At 41.7% G+C, this 16089-nt stretch overlaps 3 protein-coding genes and 2 non-coding genes across 14 annotated transcripts in view; 4 read left to right on the plus strand and 1 right to left on the minus strand.

Moving 5' to 3' along the window:
- Window positions 1–23: 23 nt before the first annotated feature.
- LOC148407177 (macoilin-1) overlaps window positions 24–16089 on the minus strand; it is a 32462-nt gene continuing 16396 nt past the window's right edge. The window contains exons 2-15 of one of the 8 annotated variants that reach the window (XM_088402848.1): window positions 13398–14049; window positions 8252–9361; window positions 7946–8140; window positions 6713–6854; window positions 5847–5973; window positions 5630–5753; window positions 5010–5185; window positions 4435–4903; window positions 2946–3104; window positions 2555–2725; window positions 2289–2418; window positions 1660–1834; window positions 1055–1119; window positions 24–943 (exon numbers count right to left, since the gene is read on the minus strand). In XM_088402848.1, the coding sequence (XP_088258974.1) occupies window positions 929–943; window positions 1055–1119; window positions 1660–1834; window positions 2289–2418; window positions 2555–2725; window positions 2946–3104; window positions 4435–4903; window positions 5010–5185; window positions 5630–5753; window positions 5847–5973; window positions 6713–6854; window positions 7946–8022 (1830 nt within the window). In that variant the 5' untranslated portion in view covers window positions 8023–8140; window positions 8252–9361; window positions 13398–14049 and the 3' untranslated portion in view covers window positions 24–928. Of the gene's footprint in view, window positions 1120–1659; window positions 1835–2288; window positions 2419–2554; window positions 2726–2945; window positions 3105–4434; window positions 4904–5009; window positions 5186–5629; window positions 5754–5846; window positions 5974–6712; window positions 6855–7945; window positions 9545–13397; window positions 14050–14130; window positions 14226–16089 lie in introns of those variants that run through there. The other 7 variants (XM_088402841.1, XM_088402847.1, XM_088402840.1 and 4 more) reach the window with 7 other exon arrangements.
- LOC148407178 (cysteine-rich venom protein-like) lies at window positions 10347–13358 on the plus strand. The gene is made up of 7 exons (XM_088402856.1): window positions 10347–10506; window positions 10680–10774; window positions 10847–10937; window positions 11920–12062; window positions 12309–12403; window positions 12818–12900; window positions 13184–13358. Exons 1-7 carry the CDS (start codon window positions 10407–10409, stop codon window positions 13309–13311), a joined length of 735 nt encoding a protein of 244 aa, XP_088258982.1. The 5' UTR covers window positions 10347–10406; the 3' UTR covers window positions 13312–13358.
- Window positions 12102–12175, plus strand: trnat-agu (transfer RNA threonine (anticodon AGU)). Its single transcript has one exon. It is a non-coding gene; the product is annotated as a tRNA-Thr (tRNA).
- On the plus strand, window positions 13831–15860 carry LOC148407180 (cysteine-rich venom protein ophanin-like). Of its 3 annotated transcripts, none has more exons than XM_088402852.1 (7): window positions 13831–14055; window positions 14196–14296; window positions 14382–14472; window positions 14685–14827; window positions 15056–15153; window positions 15361–15443; window positions 15686–15860. In XM_088402852.1, the coding sequence occupies exons 1-7, from the start codon at window positions 13956–13958 to the stop codon at window positions 15811–15813; spliced, it is 744 nt and encodes a 247-aa protein (XP_088258978.1). In that variant the 5' UTR covers window positions 13831–13955; the 3' UTR covers window positions 15814–15860. The 3 variants fall into 3 exon arrangements, with proteins under 3 accessions (XP_088258978.1, XP_088258981.1, XP_088258979.1); XM_088402855.1 differs by having other exon boundaries at window positions 13951–14055; window positions 14225–14296; XM_088402853.1 differs by having other exon boundaries at window positions 13984–14051; window positions 14137–14296.
- trnat-ugu (transfer RNA threonine (anticodon UGU)) lies at window positions 14875–14948 on the plus strand. Its single transcript has one exon. It is a non-coding gene; the product is annotated as a tRNA-Thr (tRNA).

The following is a 16089-nucleotide window of genomic DNA, read 5'->3' on the forward strand; positions in this document are numbered from 1 at the left end:
ATATATATATATATATATATATATATATATATATATATATATAAAGGAATGTGATATCTTGTTCTTTTTATATATAATAAATGGCATATTCTTTTTCGTACCTCCAATTTTTGTGATAAAACTATTTTAAATACATATTTTTAACCACAGAAATATTTTTCTAAAGGTGATAACACTTTTACTTGATATCAGGGTCATTCTTGCTGAAATTGCGATTTCTTGCAAAGTTTAAGCTTTGAAAAATATGATTTTTTTAAATGCCAACTTTAGCCAGTATGTAACATTTTCATACAAAAATGTATTTGATGTTTTCCCCCAAATTAAAAGAAAAACTTTAAAACGTATTCCCAATTTCTGCCACAATAAAATCCTCAAATTTGGAGATACATTTTTTGTACTGACAGCGACTATATGTAAAACTATTTTCATACAGTTCAAATATTACCGAAGCATAAAATAGCTTCAATGTTATGCAGCCAACGTTTTTCCGTTCGTTTAAAAATTTGCAAAACTTGTGCTTTTCATCGTATGTGTGTCACCTAAGTGTGTTTCAATTTGTCAGCTGGCCGAGCATTCGAAATTCCACGAGATGGCGCCAGAGTACTTCACATCAGGCCACCATCATTTCAATTGGTAACTTCGCGTTGAAAGTACAGTATGATCAATTTTGTGCTTGCGTTTCCCTTTTTTCATGATACGGCCCCGCGAGAGCGACCGCTCAAAAAAGAAACGCAGGATGTCAATCGAATCAAAATATGATAAATATGAGCTGACTTTCATGCATGGACCGAGTGAGGTACGGCCGGTTTGGAAGCGCACCTTGACTGATGAGCTTTGGGCCGGATGTGACGTTGGCATCGGACTCTCAAGCCACGCCGTCGCCCGGAGAGGCCGATCGGTGTCCTCTTGGCGACGCCGGCCGTGGCGTCTACTTTTTGAGACACTGGTACATGAGGGCGCGCGGGTTGAGCATGTAGCGGTCCGAGCTGAGCAGCTTGGTGAGGTACTGAGGCACGGGGGGTCGAGGGGCCGCGTAGGACACGGCGGGGCTCACCGCCATCACCTCGGCGATCTTCTGCTTCATGCCGCTGATTTCCTTGTCCTGCCTCAGCAGCTTATCTGACAGATCAAGCGACAAAGTACGCTCAATACAATATGGCAAATTATCTGATTGTATATATATTTGTCTGAAATGTGTATCTGTATTTGGTCCACGCAGCATCCACTTCAACCTGTTGAGCCTGGAAGGAGGCTCCTTCCACCTGTGGTCCCTTCTGAAGGTTTCTAATTTTCCCCAAATTGGGGCTTTTGAGTTTTTCCTTCCCCTTCTGGGAGCTTTGAGCAGGGGATGCTCGACACAAAATCTTTTCACCTGCGTAGCCCCTTGAGACTTCGGTGATTCAGGGCTATACAAATAAAATTTGATTGATTGATATACAGTATTTCGTCCTATGTGTGTACGGGCATGGTAGAAACACATGGTTGTTATTCATGTAGTAACCACAAGAGGGTGCTGTTTAAAACACCCACCAAAGACAGAATTTAAATGAGCAGTATTTAACAGTAGTACGCTCTACTTCACCCGCTACGCTAATGAGGATGTGCGCCAGAAAAATGGATGGATTTGAATGAATGGCAAAATAAAAAATGATGCAAGACCTTGAGCTATCTCCAGCTGTCTCCGAGCATCCCCCAGCGCTGAGAACAGGTCCAGCTTGATGCGCGTCTCGGCGCTCAGGTTGTACTCCAGATGCTGGGCTTTGTCCTGAAGGGCCGACAGGGTGGACAGCAGCATGTCCGTATCTTTTTCCACACCGCGGTACTTCCCTAAAGCCTGAAAATGTTAAAATCACAAATTGTAGTGTTTTGTTTCTTTTCGAACGGCTCGGTCGTGTCGTGCATTTAGGGATTTGAAATATGAATAACACATATTTTCCACATCCTAAATGCTCAAGCAATGCATGCAAGACAGGAGAAATAATATACGTGACAAATAAAAAACGTCGAGGCACGAACGTTTCATTAAGGTTGCAGTTACGCTTAAGGCCTGAGGGTGTCGTTGTTTAGCAAGAAACCTGTCAATTGAATGCTTTTTCTTAATAGTTAATACTACAATGGGTAAAAGGTAAACATCTGATTGGGAGGTGTTTAAAAATCTGTGGTGATGAAATACAACATGCTGACTCCTATCCGAAATGTTGCAGATCCAGATAATAAGCAATAAAAAGACAGACAGACGCACACAAACATGAACAGCCAATGAACATTAAAATGACGTCAATAAATACCTTCACATCACTCTCTAGATCGAGCACTCGGCTCTCTTTGACTTGATATTGCAGCTGCAGTTGTTGGCACTCCATCTCCAGATCTTTAATTCTTTTCCTTAACATTTGGCTTTCACTGTTTTCCTGCCTGCTACCAAACAAAGACAAAAAGGTCTTAGAATTTTTTTTTACAGCTCACAGAAGTGGGTCCCTTTATATAGTTTGTTTGTATGCATAAATCGCTATCAGATTGGAATATGTATATAAATATAGTTGGGGTATCATACCTGCTGGCGATGGTTCTGACCACGCCGGCCGCCTCGTCGGTTCTGTGAGCCAGAAGCTCGGCCACCTGCCTCTCCAGCGATAGTCTGGCTTCCGTCTCTACCCGCGTCTTCTTCTCCAGCATGACGCTGGTTTGCTTATCCCGCTGCTTGGCTTTGCTCAAGCACATGATTCTATGAAGGAAAAAAATGAAGTTCTAAAATTTGAAATAAAACACGGTCACCTCATGCCAATCACCTCACAATAGATAAACTTCAACGGGGTCCCAAGAATGAACCCTGCAATTGTTCGTGACGCTTAATCGTCTCAAAACGTGTGAGAACGTGAACGTCGGAAGAAAGGAAGACTATACGGTGCATCGATTGCTGCTTGGTGATGAGGGCGAGCGCTCACTTGCTCTGCAGGAGCATGTTGGACTGTCGCAGGAGGGCCACTTCGGGCCTGAGGCTCCTCTCGCTGTTGGTCAGATTGCAAATGTGACTCCTCAGCTCCTGCTCGCCGTGTCGGCTCACCTGCAGCTCGCTTCTCAGCTTCCTCAGCTCCTGCTCCAATCTGGGCGGGAAAGTGATAACAGTCATGAAAGGGAGAACGTTGGACCATCAACTGCTGCTAAAGGACTTACTGTAAGTATGAATCAGGAAGAAAATGATTTAAAAAAAAAAAACCTCAAACATCTTGAGAACTTGGCACAGTATCAATATAATGTTTGGACAGAATAAACTAAAACAAAGCCACGTTATTTAGCAGGTTATGCTTTTTTTAACCAACAACAAGCTAATTGGCTCAACTGTTATGTTACTGAAATAAAAATGACATAGTAAGGCTTGTATGTGGGGGGAAAAATAATCATGTATAGTAAGGCTTTTTTTCAAGGGAAAAAAAAGACCCTAAATAGCTAACTTTTGGGGGGTTGTGTTTTTTTGAAAAAAAATCACTATGTATAGTAAAACTTAAAAAAAACAAAAAAAAACAGCCATGCATAAAAAAACTTTCAGTTTTGCATGGGGAGGGGCACGACCATATATAGTAAGGCTTTTATTTCCCCAAAATGAGCATACATAGTAAGGGTTTTCTTATGTTAAAAAAAACATGTACACTATATATGTAGTGAGCATTTTTTATATAAAAAAGACTATATAGTAAGAAAATTCTTTCACAAAAAACAACCATGCATAGTCAGGCTTTTCCTGACTACCACCACATATAGTAATGATTTTTTTGCAAAAGGGTAAAAACACCATGTATAGGAGGCTCCATTTTTGAAGAAAAAAAACAAAAACAAAAAAAACCTGTATACCTATATAGTAATGATTTTTTGGGGGTTAAACTTTTTTAGTAATAGTAATAGTAAATAATAGTTATTTTCCTGCAAAAAATCTCAAAAAGAAAAATAAATACCATGATTTTTTGTGAACAAAAAACAACAATGTACAGTACATTTTTGTTTCTTCCTGCAAAAAACAACAACCATATGTAGTTTTTTTTTTTTAGGGGGGAGAACAACCATGTATAATAAAGCTTTTCTATTGCAAAAAAATATATTATTATTATTTTTTATATTGTATGGCTTTCCTATGATAAAATGTATAGTAAGGCATTTTCTTCTTAAAAAACAACCATGCATAATAAGGCTTAAAAAAAGACCATGTATAGTAAGGCACCCCCCATAAACAAAATCATGAATAGTAAGACTCTTTAAAAACCATGAGGCATTTGAAAGACTAGGGCAATATTTTCTGTGAAAAAAAAGTCTTTAAATATAGTGAGGCTATAAAAAGCAACCAAGTAAGGCCTTTATTTGTTGTTTTTGAAAAAACTTACCAATATACCCGGTTACGTCCAACCAGTGTGAAGCAGCATATGCACTTAGGAAGTGTCTTACCTGCTCAGCTGCTCAGCGTGTTGATTGAGAGCCACAGCGGTACTTTTGTCCGTCCCGTCCCGGTTCGGGCTTCCAGTTTTCCCTCCGGACCGTTGTTTCTTCTCCACCCTGCCAGCAGGGGGCGAAGGTGTGGCCGCGTTAGCTCTCCGAACCCTGGGCGAGGAGTTTTTCACCGCTCGCGCAGCTTTGCTGGCCTGTTCTTCCTGAGGTAGTTTTTCTTGGGTTGCCGAGGATTCTGGTCCCGGCGAGCCATTGCGGAGCGCCTCTCTGGGCTCACCGGAGCTACATTTGGACAACAACAGCTTCCGGGCGGATTCAGGCAAGCGGACTTCTTGCGCGGCCTTTTCGGTCGCCCGCTCCTCGTTTCGGATCTGGAGGCAGTCGGCGGCGTGGGACTCGTCTTGAGGGAGAGCGGCGCCGTTCTGATACTGGTACTGACTGGACTCGGACTTTGACTTCCATTTGGAGGCTGGAAAGACAAAACGGCGGCAAAAAAACGGTTGAAATTTTGGACTTTTTTCAATCAGCGTTCGCGCTTGTATTATTTCTTCCTGCCGACGTCATTGGTGACTTACGGCCATTGTCGGGCGCCATCTTGGAGTAAAGCGGCAGGCCCGGCGGGAGCGAGTTTTGCAGCAGGTGCATGTGGAAGTCGTTGTCGCTCTGCACCGCTTTCTGGATGCGCAGCTTGAAGATGTTGGTGAAGTAGCAGGTGGCGTCAAAGCCCAGATAGACCACCGGATATCCGATGCTGAATAACAGACGCGCAAGAAACGAAGTTTCATCACTGACAGGCTTTGCGTTTGATGCCTTGGCCTTCAGTGGCGACTTGATCCACTTAATGCCTTTGCATACAGTATAACGGCTTACAACTGAAGCCGGTACATCATCTGGGCCGGTTCAAAATATTGATCTAAAACATGACAGAACATTTAACCCTTGCGTACATTCCTTTGATCTTTACATCACAAGCATTTCACATCAAAGGAAAAGCATCGAAAGAGGACACGTAAGCTGAAATTTCACCCAGGTTGTGACAACATGTCAGAGTTTAACATGGCATGACCATTTTAGAGATCACACTAACTTGGCTAAAGTGATGTGGAGGAGAATGAACCCATAATGGTCAAAATACCTCACGTGGGTCAAATAAAAAACCTCATGTATTGATCAGTTTTGTTTGAATCAAACCTACCAGTGAGCAGCAAAAAGATGGGAAAGATTGGCATGTGAGGTCTTGAGGTCTTTAAGTCGAAGTGAAGCCTCTGTGTACACAAGAAGGATCCACAGCGACACTGTGGAGATGCAGATGCCCTTTTCTGAAAAAAAACCCCAAACAAATTATTAGTAAGAAATTGCATGCATTTTATCACGCCATTGTACAAAATTTCCAAGAATGTCTGCATGCTCACCTGTGTGCCAAATATAATTGAAAACCACGTAGGTGCTGGCTACGAAGAAGAGCCAGTGCAGAGGAACGAAAATCAAACAAAAGATGTCAAGTGTGAAGGCGGCGCACACAAAAACCACACAAATAACCTGCAAGCACACAAACGACGTGGTTGGTTGAAATGCATTTGATTCATGTCACAAGATCAGCACGCTTGGCAGTGACAAGGTGTCGTTTGTTTTGTTACAGCCTGACCGTTCCAAAACATGATTTGTCATCAAGCCCCAATTTGCATTCAAATAAAGACATCATTTTGCTCTTAAATTAAATAAAAAATGTATTACAAAATAAATTAAAATTAAATTAGAACATTTAAATTAATTACAAAAATTAAAAAAAAAAATCAAAAACATTAAATAAAAAAAAAAAAAAAAAACACTTAAAACAGAGTACTGTGACCCGCTGTATAAAATTGATAAAAATAAAGGCATACAAAGTTTGGCAAAGGAGTCACCATACAACAACAGTACGTTGCTCAATGTTGCAATTCCTTTGTTCTTTTTCTTACATTGAAAAAAAAATACTGTTTCTGTCACGGATATATGTTAAATCGATATTTAAGTATCTGAGATTGAATGTCTGGACTCTTAAAAAAAAAAAATACGTGAAAATACGTTCCTGGCATTGAATGAGTTAAATAATATTAGCTATAATTATGATAGCTGTACCACAATCTATGAAATGACTCTTTTGCAGAAGTACAATGCACATCTACAGTCTAATGATGCATTTAACAGTCAAGATTAAGGTGATCATGTGAAGATATATGTATATTATATATGTGTGTGTGTGTGTGTGTGTGTGTAAAAAAGGAGCAGGGGTCCTCACCAGCCCGTGGCAGTGGAAGGTTGTGTACACGCTCCCAAAGAAGAGCCAACATGGCCACAGGTATTCCAGACGAAATTCCAGGAGGAAATCAGCCAGCAGCACCAACATCCACATGGCCATAAACTTCAGGAAAGTGTATGCGCTGCAAATAAATACATCAATGCACAAAGAAAAAAAGCTTGAGTCGCTTCAAAGCAGAAAATCTAGATGAGCATTTTTTTAAGCGTTTTAAATATATTTGCGTTAATGATTGTTTGCTTTTAATTGAGGCCGCTTCACCAACAATAAGTGTATCTTGATTTTTTTTTTTTCTTTTTAATGAGACCACCACAAAGCTGTGGTTGCCTCCCTTTGTTCTGCTCATCCATAGGCTGCTGTTGCCACATCGGCCCTTCTTTGTTTGGTAACCATGGCAATATTTCATCTGGAGGAAAGCGAGACAGCGAGGGAGGGGGGGTTGGGGGGGGGCAAAGCATCCTCCCGCACATACTTTCATTCCCCAATTGTTATCAAGAGCGACTGCTTAATTTCTCTTTAGAAATCATTAGCAGGGACGAGTGGGGACAAAGGTTCGAGCCCCCCATCCCCCCCAGGAGAGAAGTTATTCCACGAAAGCGCATAAGCCCTATATTGACATTGGAACGTTTGAAATTGGATGATCTAACCCTCAAAAACAAACCAAAAAAAAACCAATAATAATAATAAAACGTTATCTTAGTTATTATAGTTTGAATCGCAAGGGAAAATTACGTGAAGCCTTTGACTATAACAATGCAGTTAATCAAAAAAAATAAAAGTTGTTCCAGATTTGCACATTTAACTCACACAAAGGCTTTAGATTTTCCATTTAAAAATCTAGCTGTGTATCGCGAATAAAACGCGCATATTTTTCAACGCATCATTATTTATTTTTCTTTTTTTCAATTTTGTGTCCCACGTCTTACGCAACTCATTACTTGAGGTGCGCATCAAGAAGTGGCATTACGGATAAAATAAGCCTTTTGAAATGCCTCCAATCCTCAGTTGAATAACAAACGAGCGGCAGTAGCAGCAGGCCGACGGCAACTTAACGAAGCTTAAGCACAAGCAAAATACGAAGGCAGAGTGGCGATGACGTGATGCAGACAGGTGAGCGGAGTGCAAGTGGAAGTGGAGTGGAGCGAGCGGCATGCACACAAAGACGCAGACGGGCAGCACCACAACAAAAGCATCCCGCCTGGCTTGGCCGTCTACCTTTCAGACAGCCTCTCGCTTATTCTCAATTTCTTCATCTTCCGGAGCCTGCTCGCGTCCACGTATCGTTTCTTCATGGTACCTTTCTTCTTTCTCCCTCTCCCCGTCGCCCTTTGTCTTCCACCGCGACGGAAGAGGAAGAAGAAGAGGAAGAGCTCTTCTCCGCTGCGCGATCAAGAGGACGTTCGCTCCAACCTGTGGTGATGACGATGATGGTGAGGATGGTGATGGTGGTGCTGCTTGATGTCTGGGAACAAAAATAGGGGACCAGTGAGCGGCGGGGCGCATGCGCGGTGGACGGCGCACCTACAAGCGTGGAAGGCCAACGCGCGTTGGGCGAAGAGAGCGTCTTCGCAATGATCCCCTAGTGACGAAATGGAGATGAAGCGTTTGAGGGCCATTGGTGGATCTGTGTTCTGTCCGGCGTGAATGAGCAGGATAAGAGAGCAATGAGTACCCCTGGGGGCCCGTAAAAACACTTCGGGAGACGCGCGAGATTTTAACAGGATGCTCGTAGACATCAGAAAATCCAACAGTTTACATTTTGTCTCATCGAGGCGTCCAAAAACTCCTTTCTTGATTTTTCCTCCTGAGCACCGCAGGTATACGCTTCAATCACGATTGTGTCATTGCGATACCTGCCGGTGTGCCTGACATGGCCACTGGGCGGCGGTATTATATAGTCAAGAAAAAAAAATCATAACGCTCCAAGTCTCACTCAATTACTGAGTGTGAATCCAGTAATCTGCAGTAATCAACAGAACATAAAGAATACGGAGCAGTGAACATGTGTTGCTGCACCATTTTTGTTTAAGTATCAGTTCCGTAAAACACCGGTTCTCAAATGAGGACCCGTCAAGGCAAATATGTGAGATTTTGCAGGTAAAATCAAATCGAATCCTTTTGTGAAAAATCCTGGTGTGAAAATGCCGGACATGCTTGGAGAAAACCTGGCACTGCTTATCACATGACTCAATACTGCCCTTACAAAGGAAAATGTCAAGATCATTCAAACATAATTAAGAATAAATATAAAAAAAAAAAAAAACATGACCCTGTCACAAATCCAAAACAAATAGCAGCAGGAGGCAAAGAACACTTTTTTTTTCCATAATAAATGCTAAAAACCTCAAGAAAGAAAATGCAAAAAACAGAAAAAACGGAATATTACGCTGTGAAAGATTGCCTGTGAGAGAGGCCTTCATAGAAGCAAGAGGTCAGGATGTAATTGCGGAAAGCATGAAATAATCTCTGCGCCATCGACGTGACACTCACACGGCTTGACGGGAGTATCACAGATGAGGAAAAGGAACCGAAGCTTCCCTTCGTTTCTAGAGGGAATGAAGGACATCCTGCTTTGGAGAACAATAGGTGAAGGAAGCCCTACCTGCCTCTTTTTGGCTCGGGAGTCAGGTGCTTTTCAGGGGGCAGGTGAAGAATCCAGGCGGGGTTGCCGCAAACCGTCACAAGGGGACAAATGATGCAAAATGGATTTTCTATTTGCTTGTATACAAACAATAAATGTGAACATAAGCGAGTAAATTGTTGACTTTCTTTAAGACTGGAAATGTTGCTGTGGTGTGAGGAAGCCATGTTATGGCTTTGTTTGCTTGAATTTGTGTTAGCCACCAGCATTATCACTTTGAGCTTCTGATAAGCGGCGCATACTAAAAGGTTTGGTCAAGTTGACGTGGGGACAAGGATCTTTTCGCCGTTTGTATTCTTGGTAATGAAAATAGAAACCATGCGCTTTCCTTGTTTTCATTAACGCTCCGCAAAAGATCGGATCTGGGAATTCGACCCAAAACGGACATGCTAACTATTTAGCTAACATGCCGCAGTTTCAAATCGGGCATAATAAATCTTAGATTCCTATGGACTACAGTTTAGCCAACAACAATAAAGTTTAAAGCAAATCAAACAAAATCAGGTTTAGCTATGAATTTGAAAATAGGGCTGCCACCATTTATTGATTATTCCAGCGATTCATCGCATAATCAGATAAGATTTTATTTTGCATAAAAGTGTATTAAACATGTTTTTTTCTCTATTACTCTTTGTTTATCAATCGTTTGTGTTAATTTGGTGTTGTTAAGTGGCTAAAAATCAGCTAAACAACAATTAAAGAGTATCAAACAAGAGGGAGCATTCGAACGATTTGAAGTTAAAAAATGGCCCCTTAAAGATTTCTGGATGATTCAAATAATTCAATCGTCAGTTGGTCAATCGATGAATTTTGGCAGCTCAATCTGAAAGCGCCTCGGTCAGTTTGGAGCACCAGAGGACGACAAACGCAGAGCGGTCCAGTCAAATCATCAAGGTCATTTGACAGGTGCGCACTAAAGGAAAAACTCAGTCAGATGCCCTTGAGTTTATGTGTTTAAGCTCACGTGACAGCGCGGCCACTGCGTATAAAAATCCAATAGCTGGCCTTCAGAGTGTGTCGCCGCAGAATTTCGCAATGAACTCATTCCTTTTTACCTTCCTGTGCGCTTTGGGCCTCTGCGCCGCCCTTCAAGTCTCAGCCAACTTGGAGGAGGTTGTGGAACCCCAGCCTGTAAGTACAAAATAAACTCTCGAGTCGATGATGCATTTTGCGTATTTAACGCTCCGACACTTCCTTCTCCCGTTTCTGATCCGCCCACCCGAAGGAAGGTGAGTACGCTCGTCACCTAAGTCCTTTCTGTCCGGTCGATCTTTGCACATCTCCTAAACAGCTCGACTTTCCGAACAGTCCTGACCTCGTCCTCGGAACAGAATGAGATTGTGAACAAGCACAACGCGCTGCGGAGAAACGTCCAGCCTACCGCTAGCAACATGCTGAAAATGGTCAAGCGCAGTGTCAACGGCGCGCCGGAATAAAGGCGCCCGATCCGAAATGTATGCGTTGCTCCTCCGCAGAGTTGGAACGCAGAAGCTGCGGCCAACGCTCAGAGGTGGGCCAACACCTGCTCCATGAACCACAGCCCGGCCAGCTCCAGGGAGATCAGTAGTAAGTTGCACATTAGCCAGCGTCCGCATATGTTGCCCAAAGCAAGATGCTAGTGCTTGTGGGTCAAAAATATCAACAATTTCTCACTGAACAGGTCATGTTTTAGCAGATTATACAATGGCAGTTTCCCCACAGCTACCATACAATTGCTAAAAGCTTTTCTCAGTCAACAGCAAGAGGGAAAATAGCTGCTGTCTGAGACAGTTAAAAAAAAAAGTGGATTAAAATCATATTCCACAAGTGCTGTGCTTTTCGATTATTTTTTTTTTTTGCAAAGCCCACTTGCCACGCCGACCATAAATAAGATTATTATTTATAAAACTTTTATGAGTATACCTAAAACTGTATCCTTTTTAAAACCGACACAAGGAAAAAGCAATATAAAAAACTTTTAAAAAATTAGTTATGCTTTTTTTTTTTTCACAGCATTTATACAGGTTAAAGATTTGCAGGGGTGTCAAACATACGGTCCACGGGCTCGTTCCGGCCCACAAATGAGTTTAATCTGGCCCGCAAGATGATTTTGTAAAGTATAAAATTAAGCAGTTTTTTTTAATAAATGAAAAACTTGAAATGTTTTATGATTATTAGTAATATAAAACGAGTTTGACGACCCGGGTCTAAGCAAAAAAAAAAAAAAAACACACAAAAACAAAAAAACAAAAAAACAACAACTGCATCAAAATGCCTAAAAAAAATATGTCTTATATGTCCTTATTTTATCACAATTATATTTCACAAGGCAAAAAACAAATCCTTTTCTTTGGGGTCATCCGCACCCCCCTTGGCATTACCTCACACTACACAAGTGTAATATTAATAAGACTAATGTGGACTCACAGAACAATTTTTACTCGTTAGCATTTGAATGCTTACATTTACTTCAAAATCTGTACTTTCTTGTCATCTGGAACTTCATGACAAGCAAAATGTATGTACGGCTGTAAAATATGGTCATGATTGTCTTGTTTCTGCGCCGCAGCTAGCGGCTGCGGCGAGAACTTGTACATGGCTAGCTACAAAAACAGCTGGAGCAACGCCATCCAGTCGTGGGCTGACGAGGTGAAGGACTGGCGCTACGGAGTGGGCTCTGTCAACGGCAGAGTTGTTGGACATTTCACCCAGGTAGGGGCCGCAAGCTCCGTTTTTTACAGAGGACCGTGTGGCGCTGTGGCTTAGTTGGTCAAAGTGCCTGTCTAGTAAACAGGAGATCCTGGGTTCGAATCCCAGCAGCGCCTTCTGCTCTCAAGTACCAGTTTGGTAATATGCATAGCAGAAGTAAAGGAAACAATGTTTTTTTTTTGTATTAATGAAGAGATAAGATATATAAGTTTCAAGTTTATAAACTTAACATGACTTTAAATATTCCAGATTGTTTGGTACCGCTCAAACCAGATTGGCTGTGCTATGGCCTACTGTCCCAACTCCCGCTACAAGTATTTCTACGTCTGCCACTACTGCCCACCGTAAGTACATCAGACGTGTACAGTCTACAGTATAAAACAACATAAATTTGGTTTGTTTTCATAACTACTGATGGCACTTCGAATACTATTTGTAATAGAAATGTGAAAGGATGTAAAATGTAACATTATTGACATCAATATTTAAAAATCACTAACTATAGTCTGGCAGAATGTTTGGCTTGCAGGTTTTTTTTTGTAAATACCCAGGATTGAGAGTTTTGGAAAAACAATTTGGTTGCTGATCAAAGTATGTCAGAAAAGCGGCAGACATTGATTATTGTTTGCCATTATTGTTAAATTAGTCATCGATTAAACGATTAAATGTTGCACCTCTAATTCAATGAATACAATTATAACTGCAGCAAGTGAAAGTCTTTTTGCAATGAGTATTTGACGTTGTGATCTACATTTCAGCGGAAACTACCAGCTTTCTCGCCCCTACAATTCCGGCCCCACCTGTGGCGACTGCCCCAATGCTTGTGACAACAAACTGTGCAGTAAGTAGCATCAGCCTCTGCTTTTACAAGTATGATGCGCTAAGCGATCATCAAGCCGGGTTACTGCTGGTATTACTGCCGCAAATGTAATATAATGCTTTTTAAGGCCATGAAAGAAACAGAGCATTATTCTTTTCAAAAGAATAGCAAATTAACTGTAACACTGTGCATTGTCATTAGCAGAAAGATAGTCAGATACTAGTGCAAATGTTATTCCGGTTTATGAAATCTTTACTTGATATTATGTGATATATCAACACATTGTGGTGTCATTCCCCGATAGCCAACCCTTGCAAGTACACCGACAAGTACAGCAACTGTCCTGATCTGAAGAGGCAACACGGCTGCAACAACAGCAACGTGGCATCCTGGTGTCCCGCCTCCTGCAAGTGCTCATCTGAGATCATTTAAATAAATCCGAGTCCAATTTAATTAAAAACCAAAAATCTGCATTTCCAGTCTTTGTTGTCTGTCGTTTCCTTTTTTTTTTTTTTTACCTTGTTGGAGTAGTACTGTTGTCTGTTTGCAATTGTCGGGATAGACATTACGTCCGATGTCTGGCAGCCTGCCACGGTCTTCTATAGGGGAGACAGTTATAAAAGAGAACCGACGTCTACCATTTCAAAGTCATGTAAAGCACGATAATGCCATCCAGTGGACATGATTATTATTTGCGCTCAAGTCCCCTGTTCAACGTGATGGTATAGGTATTATAACCTGGGCTTAAACCCCTTAGCTGACTTTGTTTTCGTGTTACACTTATATTACTGTGTTGTGTTTCAATCGCAGTGTCACTAGACAGGCATGGTGTTAACTTTAAGTAAATAATAAAAGAGAAAAAAAAATTAGGATGAGTGCAGACAGAGGTAGACCAGCGCCTGACGAATAACGGACCAGGTCAAAGTTTGAATGGACAAATCATCAAGGACATTTCACAGGTGCAACACCGGAAGAAAAACTCCATGAGATGCCCTTGAGCGTGTGTGTGCTTAAGCTCACGTGGCATATAAAAACCGAACGGCCACCTTTAGAAAGTGTTGCTGGAGAACCCTGCCATGAACTTTTTGGTTTTGACCCTCCTGTGGGCTTTGGGCCTCTGCGCCGCCCTTCAAGTGTCAGCCAACTTGGAGGAGGATGTGGAAATCCAGCCTGTAAGTAGAAAATAAGTCCATGATGTCGGACACATTTTGTGTATTTAATCCTATAAATCCTTTCCCGTTTCTGATCTACCTAAAGGAAGGTAGGTACATTCATCACTTGGTTCCAGACAAGCTTTTAACACCGCTTGACATCAGGAACCATCCTGACCTCCTCCTGGGAACAGAATGAGATCCTGGACATGCATAACACCGTGAGGAGAAATGTCAAGCCTACTGCTAGCAACATGCTGAAAATGGTAAAGGACCGTGTGAAATGCATAAAATTATCCTCATTTGAAAAAAAAAAAAAAAAAAAAATCCAAAGTGTATGTGCTGTAACAGACGTGGAACAAAGAAGCTGAAGCCAATACTCAGAGGTGGGCCAGCACCTGCCGCATGCACCACAGCCACCACAGTCAGCAGGAGATCAGCAGTAAGTTACTTATTAGCTAGCTAGTTCCCTATTAATAACGGAAAGAATTGAGTCAAAACAGCCACATACAACTAAAACGACGTAACATTTTCACATTTGGCCTCGTCGGATTGACTCAGTCATTAAAAACGTGCAGCAGAAGAAAAAAAAATTGCACACTTATAAATTCAACGATGAAGATCGATGAGATTTGTCTTGTTTCTGTGCTGCAGCTAGCAGCTGCGCTGAGAACTTTTTCATGTCGAAATCCCAAATGAGCTGGAGCTACGTCATACAACGGTGGGCCGGGTACGTGAAGAACTGGGGCTACGGAGTGGGCTCCGTCAACGGAGGAACTGTTTCATATTACACGACGGTGAGATGAACGGGTGACTTCATTAGGACCGATTGAAATGACTATGTGGCACTGTGGCTTAGTTGGTTAAAGTATCTGTCTTGTAAACAGGGGATCCTGGGTTCAAATCCCAGCAGTGCCTGCTCCTCATATGCTAAAAAAAAAAAATCATACTTTGGTAGTATACACAGATCGTGTGATATATCAACATTGAGGATGAAATGTTTAGTGTAAAATTGTCCCTTATAGATCATCTGGCACCGTTCCAGTCAGATCGGCTGCGCAATGGCCTACTGTCCCAACAATCCCCTCCACAATTATTTCTACGTCTGCCACTACTGCCCATCGTAAGTAGCTCTTACTTTACAATAATAAAAAAAAATGATTAAATAGGAAATGTGGAGAAAAGTCACGGAAGCGCCTATTTTTAGATGTCACATGCTCAAAAAAAATAGTACCTTAAGTAACTAGTTTTAACAGTTACTTCTTAAAATCAATCGCCTGTAATTCCAGCATATTGTCTTGCTTCCATTTAATGCCGCGACCTGTTTTAGCGGAAATTATGAGCTTTCCCGCCCGTACAAGTCCGGAGCCACCTGCGCCGACTGTCCCGGCGCCTGTGAGAACAAATTGTGCAGTAAGTAGAACGAGCCTGTTTTCAAAATGCAGTGCAACATACAATCGATATAGAAATGTGTGGTGCAGTTATTATTTTTGTCCACTTGGTGGCAGTAACTATGACAGGGAAAGCGTGTGTTTCTTTAAATTGTGGGTGTGGTCTGTTGATGGCGCGACGGTATAATTTGCAAACTATGGTCGGCGCCGCTTTTGTGTTCGGTTATGGTAGACGATGAATAAGAGAAACACGTTGTCCTCTAGCCAACGCGTGTCCGTACGCTGACAAATACAGCGACTGTCCAGAGCAAAAGAAGAAGTACGGTTGCAACGACAGCGGCGTGGCCTATAGGTGTGCCGCCTCCTGCAAGTGCCCACCTCACACCATCTAAAAAAAACAACTTGAAATGTTGCATCGAATTAAAAGTCCTTGGCTGTTTCTATTGCGTGTCTTTTACTTTGGTCATCTTTTTCAAGTAGTTTAGATTATTTACACCCCTACAGTTGTTTTTTTTTTGTAATAAACATGAAGGTCATGATAGCAATGTAGCTATTCAATTTTTTTGTTTTGTTTTGTTTTGTTTACTGGCCACCAGAGGAAAATCTTCCAGCGCAGAATGGGAGATAGTAGAAGATGCTATGAAAATATTTTGAGTTGTTATTTTTCT

This window comes from Hippichthys cyanospilos, chromosome 20 (genome assembly GCF_059441005.1).
Source record: "Hippichthys cyanospilos isolate Australia breed blue-spotted pipefish chromosome 20, RoL_Hcya_1.0, whole genome shotgun sequence".
Classification (NCBI taxonomy): Eukaryota; Metazoa; Chordata; class Actinopteri; order Syngnathiformes; family Syngnathidae; genus Hippichthys; species Hippichthys cyanospilos.

Bases quoted from the DNA above. Each gene is read 5' to 3' on its own strand.
- LOC148407178 (XM_088402856.1), top strand. From the start codon at position 10,407: ATGAACTCATTCCTTTTTACCTTCCTGTGCGCTTTGGGCCTCTGCGCC. The intron at 10,775-10,846 runs GTCAAGCGCAGT...GCTCCTCCGCAG, and splicing joins CTAGCAACATGCTGAAAATG to AGTTGGAACGCAGAAGCTGC. The intron at 10,938-11,919 runs GTAAGTTGCACA...TCTGCGCCGCAG, and splicing joins CAGCTCCAGGGAGATCAGTA to CTAGCGGCTGCGGCGAGAAC.
- LOC148407180 (XM_088402852.1), top strand. From the start codon at position 13,956: ATGAACTTTTTGGTTTTGACCCTCCTGTGGGCTTTGGGCCTCTGCGCC. The intron at 14,297-14,381 runs GTAAAGGACCGT...GTGCTGTAACAG, and splicing joins CTAGCAACATGCTGAAAATG to ACGTGGAACAAAGAAGCTGA. The intron at 14,473-14,684 runs GTAAGTTACTTA...TCTGTGCTGCAG, and splicing joins CAGTCAGCAGGAGATCAGCA to CTAGCAGCTGCGCTGAGAAC.